The sequence below is a fragment of the Pollachius pollachius genome (assembly GCF_949987615.1).
Source record: "Pollachius pollachius genome assembly, chromosome: 16".
Lineage (NCBI taxonomy): Eukaryota > Metazoa > Chordata > Actinopteri > Gadiformes > Gadidae > Pollachius > Pollachius pollachius.
The window spans coordinates 276,936-289,984 of NC_136949.1; the positions used below are offsets into that span (position 1 = coordinate 276,936).

At 41.0% G+C, this 13,049-nt stretch overlaps 2 protein-coding genes across 3 annotated transcripts in view; one reads left to right on the plus strand and one right to left on the minus strand.

Annotated features, from left to right (window-relative positions):
- vsnl1a (visinin-like 1a) overlaps nt 1-717 on the plus strand; it is a gene marked incomplete at both ends in the record, with an annotated part of 13,186 nt that extends 12,469 nt beyond the window's left edge. The window contains 2 exons of one of the 2 annotated variants that reach the window (XM_079753206.1): nt 1-176; nt 520-717. The exon at nt 1-176 is cut by the window's left edge and continues 40 nt beyond it. In XM_079753206.1, the coding sequence (XP_079609332.1) occupies nt 1-176; nt 520-717 (374 nt within the window). The remainder of the gene's footprint in view (nt 177-519) is intronic. The other variant, XM_079753207.1, reaches the window with a different exon arrangement.
- A 3,119-nt stretch (nt 718-3,836) lies between these two features.
- Nucleotides 3,837-6,029, minus strand: sf3b6 (splicing factor 3b, subunit 6). Its single transcript, XM_079753976.1, has 4 exons — nt 5,901-6,029; nt 5,413-5,531; nt 4,824-4,962; nt 3,837-4,373 (listed from the first exon to the last, which is right to left on the minus strand). Exons 1-4 carry the CDS (start codon nt 5,928-5,930, stop codon nt 4,284-4,286), a joined length of 378 nt encoding a protein of 125 aa, XP_079610102.1. The 5' UTR covers nt 5,931-6,029; the 3' UTR covers nt 3,837-4,283.
- Between the last annotated feature and the right edge of the window lie 7,020 nt (nt 6,030-13,049).

Consider the following 13,049-nt stretch of genomic DNA (forward strand, 5'->3'; position numbering starts at 1 on the left):
CCTTCCGCACCTTTGACAAGAACGGCGACGGCACCATCGACTTCCGGGAGTTCATCTGCGCACTGTCCATCACGTCGCGGGGCAGCTTCGAGCAGAAGCTCAACTGGGCCTTCAACATGTACGACCTGGACGGGGACGGCAAGATCACCCGCGTCGAGATGCTGGAGATCATCGAGGTACATGCGCTCAGGCTGAACATCCCTGTTAGCATCCCTGTAGCTTTCCTGTAGCATCCCTGTTAGCATCCCTTTTAGCATCCCTGTAGCATTCCTGTAAGCAGCATGCTAAGGCTAAACCTGCTCACTGAAAAGCAGGTTTAGCCTAAGCATGCTGCTAAGAGGATAGCATCCCTGTTAGGCCTGTGTCTGGCTGGATCACTCACCGTTCTAGTCTATCCATGTTGTCTGTGAAATGATGTGCTCTCAAAGTTAGTGACAAAAGGTCCTCTCTCCCTCCTCCTCCCCCTCCTCCTCCCCTCTTCTCCCTTCTCCTCCTCCTCCTCCCTCCCCCCCCCTGCAGGCCATCTACAAGATGGTGGGCACGGTGATCATGATGAAGATGAATGAGGACGGCCTGACGCCCCAGCAGCGCGTGGACAAGATCTTCTCCAAGATGGACAAGAACAACGACGACCAGATCTCCCTGGAGGAGTTCAAGGAGGCGGCCAAGAGCGACCCGTCCATCGTGCTCCTCCTCCAGTGTGACCTGCAGAAATAGGCTCCTCCCCCTACTCCCCCCCCACCCCCTTCGCCAAACAGACTGCACAGAGAGAAGATCATCCTCCATTCAATCTGCAGCTACTTCCAACCAGAGAGAAGAAAATGAAGAGAAAAACAACACAAAAAAAAGATAAATGCTTGGACCGACCTTTCAACGATTCTGCTTCTTGTGTTTGAAACACTTTGTGTGCATGAGAATGTTGTCCGCTATTTAAAAAAAACTGACCTGAAGATTTACACGTGATGTATTACAGTGTGCACGCGCACCACTGCAGGAGGGGGGGTGGATGCAGATGTTACGTGCACAGGGACGCACGGATTACACGTGAGCAAACACACACACACAAACCGAGACACACACACAAACACACCCATACATACACACGCACACATGAAAACACACAATCCCTCACCACGTATTTACATATTGCACAAATATAAATATGAGTATTTAAATAAATGAAGATAAATAAATATGATATATATTTAAATTATTTAAAGAACTACTGCCAAAATGTGAAGTGTGCAAAGTGTTTTTCCATAAGGGTTTCATTCTATCGTAATGCGCACGTTCCGCCGACCACGCCCTCTGCTGGTCACGCTGCCTGCGGGCCACGCCCCCTGCGGGCCACGCCCCCTGTGGGCCCCGCCCTCTGCCTACCGCTTCTCTCCCCAACGTCCCGAAGTCTACTGGCTCCGCCTCCGTGTTTCATAATACTGAGTCTCCCAACGTTATCCCTCCTAACACGATGTTTCTGATACTTACAACGATATTTTACCTGAACACACACACACAACCACACACACACACACACACACACACACACGCACGCACACACACACAGACCGCTAAGCCTTGGTCCGACTCTTTCTCCGTTTAGAAACATGCTTGTAACTGTCTGTAACCGAAAAATGTAAACGTCGTTAATTTGCATGCCTTTTGTTTCTGCCTTAAAAGAAGAAAAAAAATGAATCTCCTCTTTTTGCATCCTTCCAGTATTAAAACCGAAGACGGCAAAGCCTTATCAAAGAGTTGCGGTGACATTTTTAAAGCCCCGCAATAAAAGGTTTTTATGGGAGCGAGTGAGAGCGGAGCGGCGGCGTTCTGCTGTGTTGTGTGAGATGTGCGTTTGGCCAGACAGTGGGAGCATGTTTTTTTCTGCTAGGCTAGCTTTAGTGTGTGGTGATAATGTAGTTATCCGCCCCCTTCCTTGTGTGTATCCATGCACTTGCCCATCTCACGGCCCTACTTTCTGGTTGAGTAAACGTTGAAAAATCTAATTTTCCCAAGAAATGATTTCACATGAGATACAATCAATAAGATGAACTTTGCGATATGGATTTGTTAAATAAGAGTTGTCCTCGTTAGTTGAAGGCCTTTATAGGGAGCCAACACGACTTGTGTGGCTCATGGCGTAACTTTGCACGAGAACCCAAAAAATCCAGAAATGACTCATGACTCATCTCAAAGGAAAAGGTTTCAAAAGGATGTTTGAAAATATGCTTTTGCTTTTAATGTGTCCCCATTGTGCGACTCTTCAGTTGTCGGGCTGCGTGTCAGCTCGCTGAACACAGACTGACTCCTCTGCTCAGCGTCACGAGAAAAGAGAAAAATCTGATAGCAAGACAGAAAACCATCGAGTAACTCTTGTTTGTGTTCAGGGAAGGGAAACAAAATGGCGGAAGAATATAAAAAGAGAAGGCTAGTTCCACCTGCATCCGGGGAAAGACCTAAAGCAACGTGTTAAGAGTAGTTAGAAAACTTCCCCTGACCCCACGTGAAGCGTTCCCCGCTCTAGAGCTCCTCTCGCTGGCTAATCAAATCTTTTTGTACTTTTTTACTCCCTTTCTCCTACATACGCATTATGAAGTTTACTATTAACGGAAACACCAGTTCCCTTTATTTGAGTGTACAGCTGCCAACTGCATAGACTGGAGACGGACAGACGGATGTAAAAACAGTCAAATAATCTTTTTAATGATCCTAGTTGTCGAGTCTGGAGATTGTCCATCAGAGAACTATTCGGTAACACTTTATAATAAGTTGCCATAATAAATAGCAAACTTGTCACTACCTAACCCTTTGTTAATATTTGTTTGTTACTAAAATATCTATTTGGCACAAATTAATAGTTCTTTCATCATTAATTAAATATTAGGTGTTTGCATAACTCTAACTCAACCCTAACCCTAACCCTAACCAGCGACACTCTGTGGTCAGTGAAAAAAAACGATTAACTTGTGCCAAATAGATATTTTAGTAACAATTAACAAATATTAACAAAGGGTTAGGTAATGATAAGTTTGCTATTTATTATGGCACCTTATTATAAAGTGTTACCAACTATTCTCCAGGCCCTGATTGACAGCCACACTGAGTCTCTTCCAAACACAATAAGGAAAGTATGTCAACAAAAAACATTTCGACTTGTGTTAGTTTACATAACGGGGAGGTGGTAGGATCAACACACTGCAATGGAGCCAGCTGCAACACAGACGCCCTCCCATCAAGTTCTTAATGACGGCTTGTCTTAAGACTCAAATTTCTCAGACCACGTCTTTGACCTGAAAATCTTTATATACAATTTCAACTCTTGTTGTTCCTATTGCCGTGACGACTGAGGTACCGAACGTAAGCAGCAGCCACCAGTGTTTAAGGATTATTTTGTAGCATGTATTGTCGCCCCCAATGACATGGCTGCGTTGTCCCGTGTTGTGATTTAATCTAATAAAAGATATGAACTCTATGCTCCACCGTGTGGTCTGGTCTGGTAACTGCATCGTTCTGCATGGACCTGTGTCATCAAACGTGCATTTTTGAGACGGTTATAAGGCAGTGTCGTCTATTCACGATCGATTTCAAGGTCCCGATATTAGTTGTTATACAGTTAGGAAAGTAATTGGTTTAATAATTAGTTTTTTGTTTAGTGCTGTTATAGTTAAGTGTATTAGATACACTATTCTCTATTAATCTGTAAAATTTAGTAGGCTAATATGTATAATATATGAGTTCTCTAGAGAAAAAGAGACAAATAGGCAGGAAGACATGGACCATCAGGTTTATAGGAGAAACATTACACCGTCACGTTGACAATGAATGAAGAAAGAAGAAACTGCTACATTAAAAAAAAATGAATTTTTATTTTACAGAAATTACAATCTTTATACCGATCCACTCCAGAATGAGAAAAAAAGATTGGACTGGACCATACTTTATGTTTGAAATACATTTCAAAGAAGGTTGAGTCTTCACAGATCCAAAACTAGTACACAGGAATGATGCCAACCCCAAAAGAAAGGTCAAACCAAATGTGTGTTGCTGATGTACGATCAGGGGGACTAAACCCAGGATAAATTAAGAGACTAAACTCCTCATACGGACATCGACATCATAGGACAGAAGAATTTGGATCAGTATTATGGTGTCAACAACGTTTTCAAAACAAAATTCCATCAGTAGAAAAATCCAAAAGGAGACAGAAATTTGTCTGTACAGGAGGTGAAAGACAGGTGTGGGGAGAGACAGGCTTAGGGGTAGAGACGGGGTGGGGGTCCGGGCGGCCTCTACTTGGGTGGGTCTGTGTTGATTCCATACTTCTCCTTCAGCAGCTTCAGCTGTTCCTCCTTCTTCTTGGTGTCCATCTTCTGGAACGCCTGGGAACAACAAACAGAAAGCGGCGTCAGTCTCCGCTTCAGAAGACGCTAATGGAGTCGTGTTCCGTGCCTATAGGTCTGAATAAACTATTAATTATTTGTTATATCCTTGCAAGGAAATTCACAATCCAACTAAAGTATGCTAAAGAAATGAAGACTGCCGTATTTGGTACATTACTGTACCGACCGTCCTAATGTATGTTAATAAACCTTATCCTAATAGCCCTGCTGCCCTGTTAATAAATAGAATAGACATACTATGTTCAACCTATAGACACTTTATCCAAGATCCATATATTATAAAGAATGGTGTGTGGATTAATAGGTCCGTAAAGTCTTTGTATTTCTAACAACTGTGTTGGCTGTAAGCAGACACAGTTGGGGGTAAGTAAGTGTAAGTTGGGGGTAAGTAAGCGAGCAGTGTAATGAAATGCAGTCGTGAGTGCGTACTCTGTTGGCGTTGTAGTAGAGCACCACCAGGTAACGGTTGCACACGTTGAAGCCCGACAGATGGTCGCAGGCGTTCTTGGCGTCAAAGATGTCCTCATAAACCACGTAGGACGTCCCTCTGGATTCTGGGGTGTTTCCGCTGAGAACGCACAGGATGTTTCAGTTAAAATGCAGCGGTTGTGGCGGTAATTCACCGTTTAACGCCATTTCGAAATGTACCCTTTCGTGACATCACACATGGGTGTGTCCAAACCCGGTGTATGGTGTTGATTTCAGCCTCCCAGTTAGTCCACTGCACCAGGTAGCCTGAGGTTCACCTGGCCTTTAGTTTGTGTCCATAGATTGCATAAGACATTTGGTAGAATGGCTGTAATGAAGCCTTCAAGAAAAGTAGTCTACATTAAGTCCCAAATCAAGATAATCACATCTCAAAACACATGATAGTCCTATATTAAAAGATTCCTGGCTATCAGTTAAAAAAGTAAAAACGACCCAAGCATTCTTATCCTTTAGAAACAACTATTTGAAGACGTGTTAGTGTTCGGCACATGTGCATCCTGTTGGGGGTGCCTGAAGAGCGGCTCCTTACGTTCTGATCTGGCGGATCGGTCCATACTTCCCGAAGATGTCGTACATCTCCTCGGCTGTGATCTTGTATGGGAGGTTCCTGATGTAAAGGATTCGGTTCACCTCAGGGGGCAACCGGATCTATAGAGCGAGAGACCATTTAAGAAGATCCATTAGGCGTGTACAGGTCAATATAGACACGCTCCCAAATGCCAACAAGACTCCTCTTGATGATACAAAGCAATGTGTTCAACTGTCAGACAATTCTAAACATTTCTCAAACAGTTCAGGGTTCAATGTAGTGAAAAATGCAATATGATTCGGATTTCCCTTAAAGGGGGATTTTAAAATCCACATTTACCACCTATTTTAAGGAAATATGGGTTTCTGTTTAACTCGGCAGCCTGAAGCTATGTTAGCATTAGCTTCTCTGTTTATTTATCGTTAGCCTCGAAGCTTCAGACTCGTCGTTGTTACTCTCCAACACCCAAATTAAACGTCAGGACTCACGTTGGCTCGTTTCGCTGCCTGCATCGCCATGGTGAGTTCGTGAGATGTCGATTTTTAGATCGAAAAGAAGAGAGAAGTGGATATAAACAGCGCCACTGCGCTGCGTTTCACTGCTGAATGGCTGCGAGGAGACGAAGTCGCATGCTGATGACGTACTTCCGGGTCTGTGGTGAACGTGTCCAGTTTCTAAATTATTTTTGAGGGTTTGACTTTATTAACAAATGTTTCCACGTTAAAAACTACCCTAAAATATATAATGTATACATGAACGCATTAAAATATTGTATCAACTGTTTGGACAAAGGCAATGCATTGTTTATTATTTATATGTATATCGGTTCGGTTACTTTCTATCATCCCAATAAACATGTCAATATTTTTGGAAAAATAATCACTATCATATAGTTCACTGAAAATCGAGTCCATAGTAAATCTTCAGTACATAGAGTGGCGAAGTCACGCCTCTTCCGGTAGAGCCCATGGGACCTATGAGATCGAAAAATATGAATGGGTTTCAATGGAGAGAAAGTGGGTGGGGTCGTGAGTTAGAGGCCATAGGCCTCAGAGAAAAGGTGTGTTTTCATGTACTTTTTGGAAGCCTCCACGGAAGGGGCACAGCAGATGTTGGGGGGGAGCTGGTTCCACAGAGCGGGGGCGGACACGCAAAAGGCCCTATCCCCAAAGTATCCCCAAACTAAACATTTTCGTGAAGAAGTTTGATAATGTTAGTTTTTTTCCAAGGGGAGGATAAAAGCATCGAAAGAGGTGAAAACCATTATAAGTTGGGGCATGTGGAGAGCTTCAGTTATGCCATTGGGGAGATTGTTGGTCTTGTCCACGCCAGTCGCAGGGAGCGTGACGGCACATACGAGACATGTAGTCTTTCTCATTGTGTTTTCTCTACAGCCTTTAACTGAACAATTGCACAATAAACGGTCAAACTCTTGACATGAACAATTATCATTTAAATCCACAAACAACATATGTGTAATCCAGGGCATATAAAGACTGGGACCAGAAAATAATTACTTGGTCTCCATTGAAACCCATTCATATTTTTCGATCTCATAGGTCCCATGGGCTCTACCGGAAGGGCGTGATTTCGCCACCCTATTCAACAGCATGATGCAGATCATAAGAACTACATCGTTTTTTTTGTTCAGGATTTTCCTGACAGTGCCTTTATTTCTTAATAGAAAAAATATCTGCTGCCAACGTAAGCACTGATTCACATTTATTTTTCATACAAGCATAATACATTTATATTATTCATGTTTTTATTGTTAAATGAATGGCTTAAAATAAAATAAATAAATTAATAGCACTTTTTGAACTAATAAAACTATAATTATATGTGAAAGATCATGTTTAAAAGGAGCTTCGTGTTAAAAAAGTTGATCGCGCGCATCGTTTCCGTTGAAGGTCAAGGTTGAGTCACTTCCGGTTGGCATCCCTTGGAGGGAATTGTGAACTCGCTGGCTGATCGTCAAACTGTGTGCCCGATCTCCATGTAAGTTAATGTGCCAAAACGAATTTTGACAACGCAGGAAAAACTAATTAGTTGACTGTTTAGTTCGACGCAGTATAACTATATTGACTTGTAACCGCCAACTTCCTGCATTTTCAGGCGCTGCGGCTCGCACATTGGCGGCCGCACTTCAGGAGCCAAACTGTTAGCAACCACCTCGACGGCACGTCCGGAACTAGCTAACGTGGTGGAGAGGTGAGAAATACCCGCAACGTTGAATGCATATGAGTGGATACAGCAAACAGATGAGTGTGGTTATTCAAATTTAAAATGTTATGGTTATTTTATATTAGGTTTATATTGCCGCCACGATCGTTCGTTGACCGGGTCTTCGTCAGGACTAAGAACTTCGGGATATATGTTAATTAAAAGGCTCATTAGCATTACGAATGTTGGTTGGTTTCCACTTTGAAGTTGTGAAGTGTGAGTCATTGTTTGATATGAATTAGTTTTAAGTGACCTCCTTTACATCGGTTTGGCTTAAATGAAGGGTTAAATTGAAGAGTTTGAAATCCTCGAACGTCGTTCGGCGCTCAATTTTAAATCTAAATAAATGTTTTTTTATTGATTTTAATATGCTTTATGTAAAACGACTAAAGCAACAGAAGTTAGGCTCATTTTTAGAAACTAAGCTGTCCTGTTCTTGCCTGTAAGGTGCAAGTAGGTATTCAAAAATATTGTAGAAAATAATAATCTTCCTTGACAGATTACAAATTTGTATCAAATCTGTAACCAAAAGGTCGTAGTTTATAAGTAAAATGGGGATTATGATGCAAAATTAAAGGGGCCCTTTTTACCAGCAGGTGTGATTGTGATAGCCATTACAACAAGTTCCAAACTGTGCCTTCAAAAATATAAAAACCGTCCTGCTCCCTATGTAGACATAAACGGCCTTCTGAGGTAACGAACGCATCAATATTAGTTTTCATGGGATCATACACTAATTCAAACATACTAATGAATTTATCGAACATACTTATCAGACTTGTACCATACCATTCTTTTAAATGCAACGATTAGAATCAACTATTGTACACACTTCCCCTTATAAGGTGTTTATTTACTGATCACAGATGGGGAATTCTGGTGCCACAACAGCAACTGCAGGAATTAATGGTTATCAATTCATTGAAACGATTAAACTACAAAAAAATAGAGAGAAAATCATGTATAGAACTAGTTAAAGAACAGGAGGGAATACGATGGGCTACTGGTATCGTGGCTCAGAAGGAATAAAGGGAGTTGTAATTAGTATTTAGTTATTTATTATACATTATTATTTATTAATATATTTATTTAGTATGGCTGAGCACCATGGTTTGACTAAGTCTTCTTACCTTTTCTTCCCAAACAGAAAAGAACATGATGGATTAAGGTATGATACAGCAATACGATTATATCTAAGTTTATAGTATTTATATAGTGCTTTTCTAGGTACCCAAAGTGCTTTACATAGTGAGTGTGTGGGGGGGATCTTATGTTTTATATTTTTGTACTATGAAAGGAGAAATCCGGTGTAAAATGGATTTGGGAAATGTTTGGTATGATAACGAGTTGGAATGTTCATTTTGGAGCAAAAAAGCGCATATAGACGCATTCTTCAGTTGGCTGTTTTTAGCGGATTCTATCAAAACGCTATAAACTTGGAACGATGGGGGCAAGGGTTGACACTTAGGTTTCAAAAGAACTTGCCCATCGGGCAAGTACAGGTCATGTTCAACTTGCCCGAATGTGATGTTCACTTGCCCAAATTATAATCAGAATTGTGAACGGGCCTTTTTTGGCCAGGCACCCGGCCTGGTTTTGGGGGGCTCAGAAAACTCTTCCTAGCTCAGACTGAAGCTGAATGTTAGCTTCCACACATGTTGTGTTTAAAAAAATGTTTCCGTATTTATTGAACGGTCACATCGTGCCATGAAGTGATTTCAGTCCACCGTTGCAACCTATCAAAGCTATCGCCCAGTTATATGTAGACCTGCATGATTTTATGCAAATGTACATAACTAAATGTCAGAGGTAGTAGCAAAGATATGTCTTTTAACTTTCACGTTTCTTGTAGCTATAACTGAATAATCACAATCACGTTTCTAGTAGTGTTGTCAGTCACGATACTGGATTTTCTAACTTTGATAATATACCTGGAAAAATATCGATATTCTATACCATTTTCGATATCAGTGGAAAAGTTTTTTCAGGAAAGAACGTGCCCAAAGTAAATAGAGCATTTCTTCACAACTCCAAGGGCAATAATGTCATCTTTGTGCCAAAAGAAAGATTGCTGTGCAAGTGAAATATTCAATGGGGATAATAATTGGTTAAAGTGAATAAAGCCATGGAACACAGCGTAAGTGGAAGATAACATTTCCACCTGATATAATTATCAGTTGGTCGTTATCAGTTGGGAGCGCTGTCTTACTATGAGACACAAATAAAGGTAGATATCTTACAATTTTGACACTTAACACCTCAAGTTTAGGGCAAATATAATCGAATTCACCAAGTCAAACACTCACAAATACACATATGGCCACTAGATTGCGCTGAAGAACATGTTTTCTGATTGAAGGCAATTAACCTTTTTCCTAAGAAACCTTCTTAGTCATTGACTGTAAACACCATGTTTAGTTGCAAAATTTGGCCCAGACACTGGATTATCTGTTAATGGTGGTTTTATGCGATCAGAATCAACTTTGTGGACAAAAATCACAAAGGTAAAATTTCATTTTTGGTTGTTAAAAGAAGAGGGGACGTTTCTTCTTAAGTTGTTATTTGCGAGTTTTAGTCACAGAATGATATGGTTTGGACTGTTGACATAAGTGGAGGCTCAGCTTTCATATAATATATAGTTTGTAAGGGTCCAATTTCGTGAAAAAGATCGCTATTGCTGTGCATGTGCAGTTATGAAACCCAAAACTGTGTTCTTGCATATGACTTTCCTTGGTAATTTGCCTCAATCCAAAGTACTTCCACACCGCACTCCTCCATCACTACTCCATTTTTCATCTACCTGAACCGGTCGCGGAGGCGCTGCACTTGAGATGCTAGCTGTGTTGGCTAACCTTTAGCTAACACCGTCGAATCACTGTCAGAGACCGCACTGCGAGTGAGTGACAGAAGGCGGGGCTATATTCATGCTGAAGAGATGCGTGTCTGTTAACTCGCTGTCCGAGAGAAGAGAAGACAGCACGCTGATCAATTGCAAATACTTCTATTTTGTGTGATTTTGCGGAACAAAAGGTTGTTCTGCAGTTTCTAAAAACACTTGAATAAATAGCCTTTATATTAACATCCACCCAAAATCCACTTGCCCGTTTGGGCAACCAGAAATCAATCTCAACTTGCCCAAATATTACTTTTAGTTGCCCCGGGCAAGCGGGCAACCGTTAATGTTGAGGCCTGAGGGGCATGTGTTACAGTAAAAACAAAATCGCTATTTTAAACCAATTAAACACTTCTTTGCTAGTATAATAAGGATCTTAACATATAAAACGAGGCATTGATAACTTTGTAAATGTAAAGATTGTTTATTAAAGGCCGTGTTGCAGGGTTTATTTTCCAACAAATTTGTGCAATTTGCTTGTTGGTAATAAAGATTTAAACTGTTTAATGTTGTTAGGTATCACAAAACGGAATGTAATACAAAAAAGTAGTTACTATTTTAGCAGTTTGCTATTGATTCTCATTTCCCCCAGAATGCATTGCATGACGTCACGTTGGGGAGACACGGGCCAAAGCCGCATTGAGACCCTTGAGAGTAGACTAGTAAGAGTGTTCCGCAGATTATACATATACATAGATAAATACATAGATATTATATATAGTTAGTATATGCTACACGTGAACCTCCTAAGATGGCGCAGTTTTACTGGTTCGCTATCTCGGGATATTGGGCAATATCCCATGATTGACATCTCAAACCCGATGTTGTTTTCATTGCAAAATGTCCGCTAATAAAAACAAATAAATCCCGGAAAAAAGTGTTATCCTGTTTATTTTTGGAGTGTTCACGTGTAGTATATACTAAAACATTTAATTAACAATTATTCACCTCAGGCTCAGTGAATAATTGTTAATTAATAGCCTAGATAGCCTAGTCAAGTCTTTATTAATACCAAACGACACAAATCGTCGGGAATTCATTTAGGTGATTCGGCTCACACAGTATAGCCTACAAGACCACACAACAAGGGAGACAAAAAGTCTAAAACTAGACACATGCGTTGATAGATAGATAGACAGATAGAAAGATAATTAATAAATATGTTCTATTATTTGCCTTGCGGAGCCAGCCAGTACTGTGCACGTATGCAAATATGCCATGTGCGCCAAACAGAAGAAAGACGTAATGTTGAGAAGTCATACTAAAAATGGATAGCAAGCGAAAGCTAAACCATACTGTATCAATCACATACTTTGGGTCCATTCTAACTTATAGTAAGAGGCTAGTCTTTAAATCTTTGCAGTGACTGAATGTTGATGATAAAACGGGTTGTTTTTTATAAGATGAGTGTGTGCGACTGTGCATGTGTCCTTTCCGGCCTCGGCATACTGCATGGTTATGAAGGCCTTGTGGTTAGTTGTGGTCTTAGTGAAGCAGCCTAGCCTTGGAGTTGGATAAGTTGGAGTGATTGTGTACGGGCGTGCGAGAGTGAGAGAGAGCTTGTTGTGGGCTGTCTTATCAGCATCCGCCGGGTTGGACGATGTGCTTTATGTATGTGTTCAATGTACATCTGTCTGGTCGTATTTGCGATAGATTGATGGTTATATAATGTCACACTCATTTGCAAGTGCACTTATTGCGTGTCCGCTAGGCTATACCTACCATTTATTCAGTTGATTGCTCTTCTATGTGCGCCAGATTGGTGTCAATTATTGTCGTGTTTGCATTGTAATGCACAACTTTGCCTTTCCTTTTTATAAATCAACGTGCATCCAAACAACTTTAGCCAATGTAGCCTCCTATGTCAGTGTTGCTTTAAAATGTATAGCATATCGGATTATCAAAAAATGTTAAGTGTGTGTTGTCATGTAGCCTAAATACTGATTGTCTTGCATCCAAGAAATATTGTAATGTTATAGGCCTACTGCAAAATGTATATCGGTATTGCGCAATCAGTGACAGTGAAAATAAATAAGTGTCGTTATTGTATGCACTGCTGTTCATTGACTAGCTCCAGCGCTCGTTGCTAAATGATAGCAACTCTCCACTCATTCTCCTCTGACCATGCATTTGATTGGCTTTGACCGCCATCAGTTCTCGGCAGTTCCTCATTCACCCTCTCACGTCTGACATGTTCGAAATTATACAGCTGTGGGCCATCATACATGTTATTTGTGGTTATTGCCACCTCTTAGATGCCATAGTTCTCGTACTAGGCTGAGGCTACCTTCCACCACGTCTCCTCAACGTGACGTCATCGCCGAATGGCTAAGAAAACACCCGTTACTGCCAAAAACGACAAACTGGACTTTAACACTATTTTGGAGACATTTTATAAATGATACACATATTTTGAGTGCTTTATGTACCCATTAATCGAAACTTCCGGTTAACCTGCACGTAGGCCTTCGAAAAGGACATTTTATACACACAATAACATCAGTAGTTCACCCGTCGACGC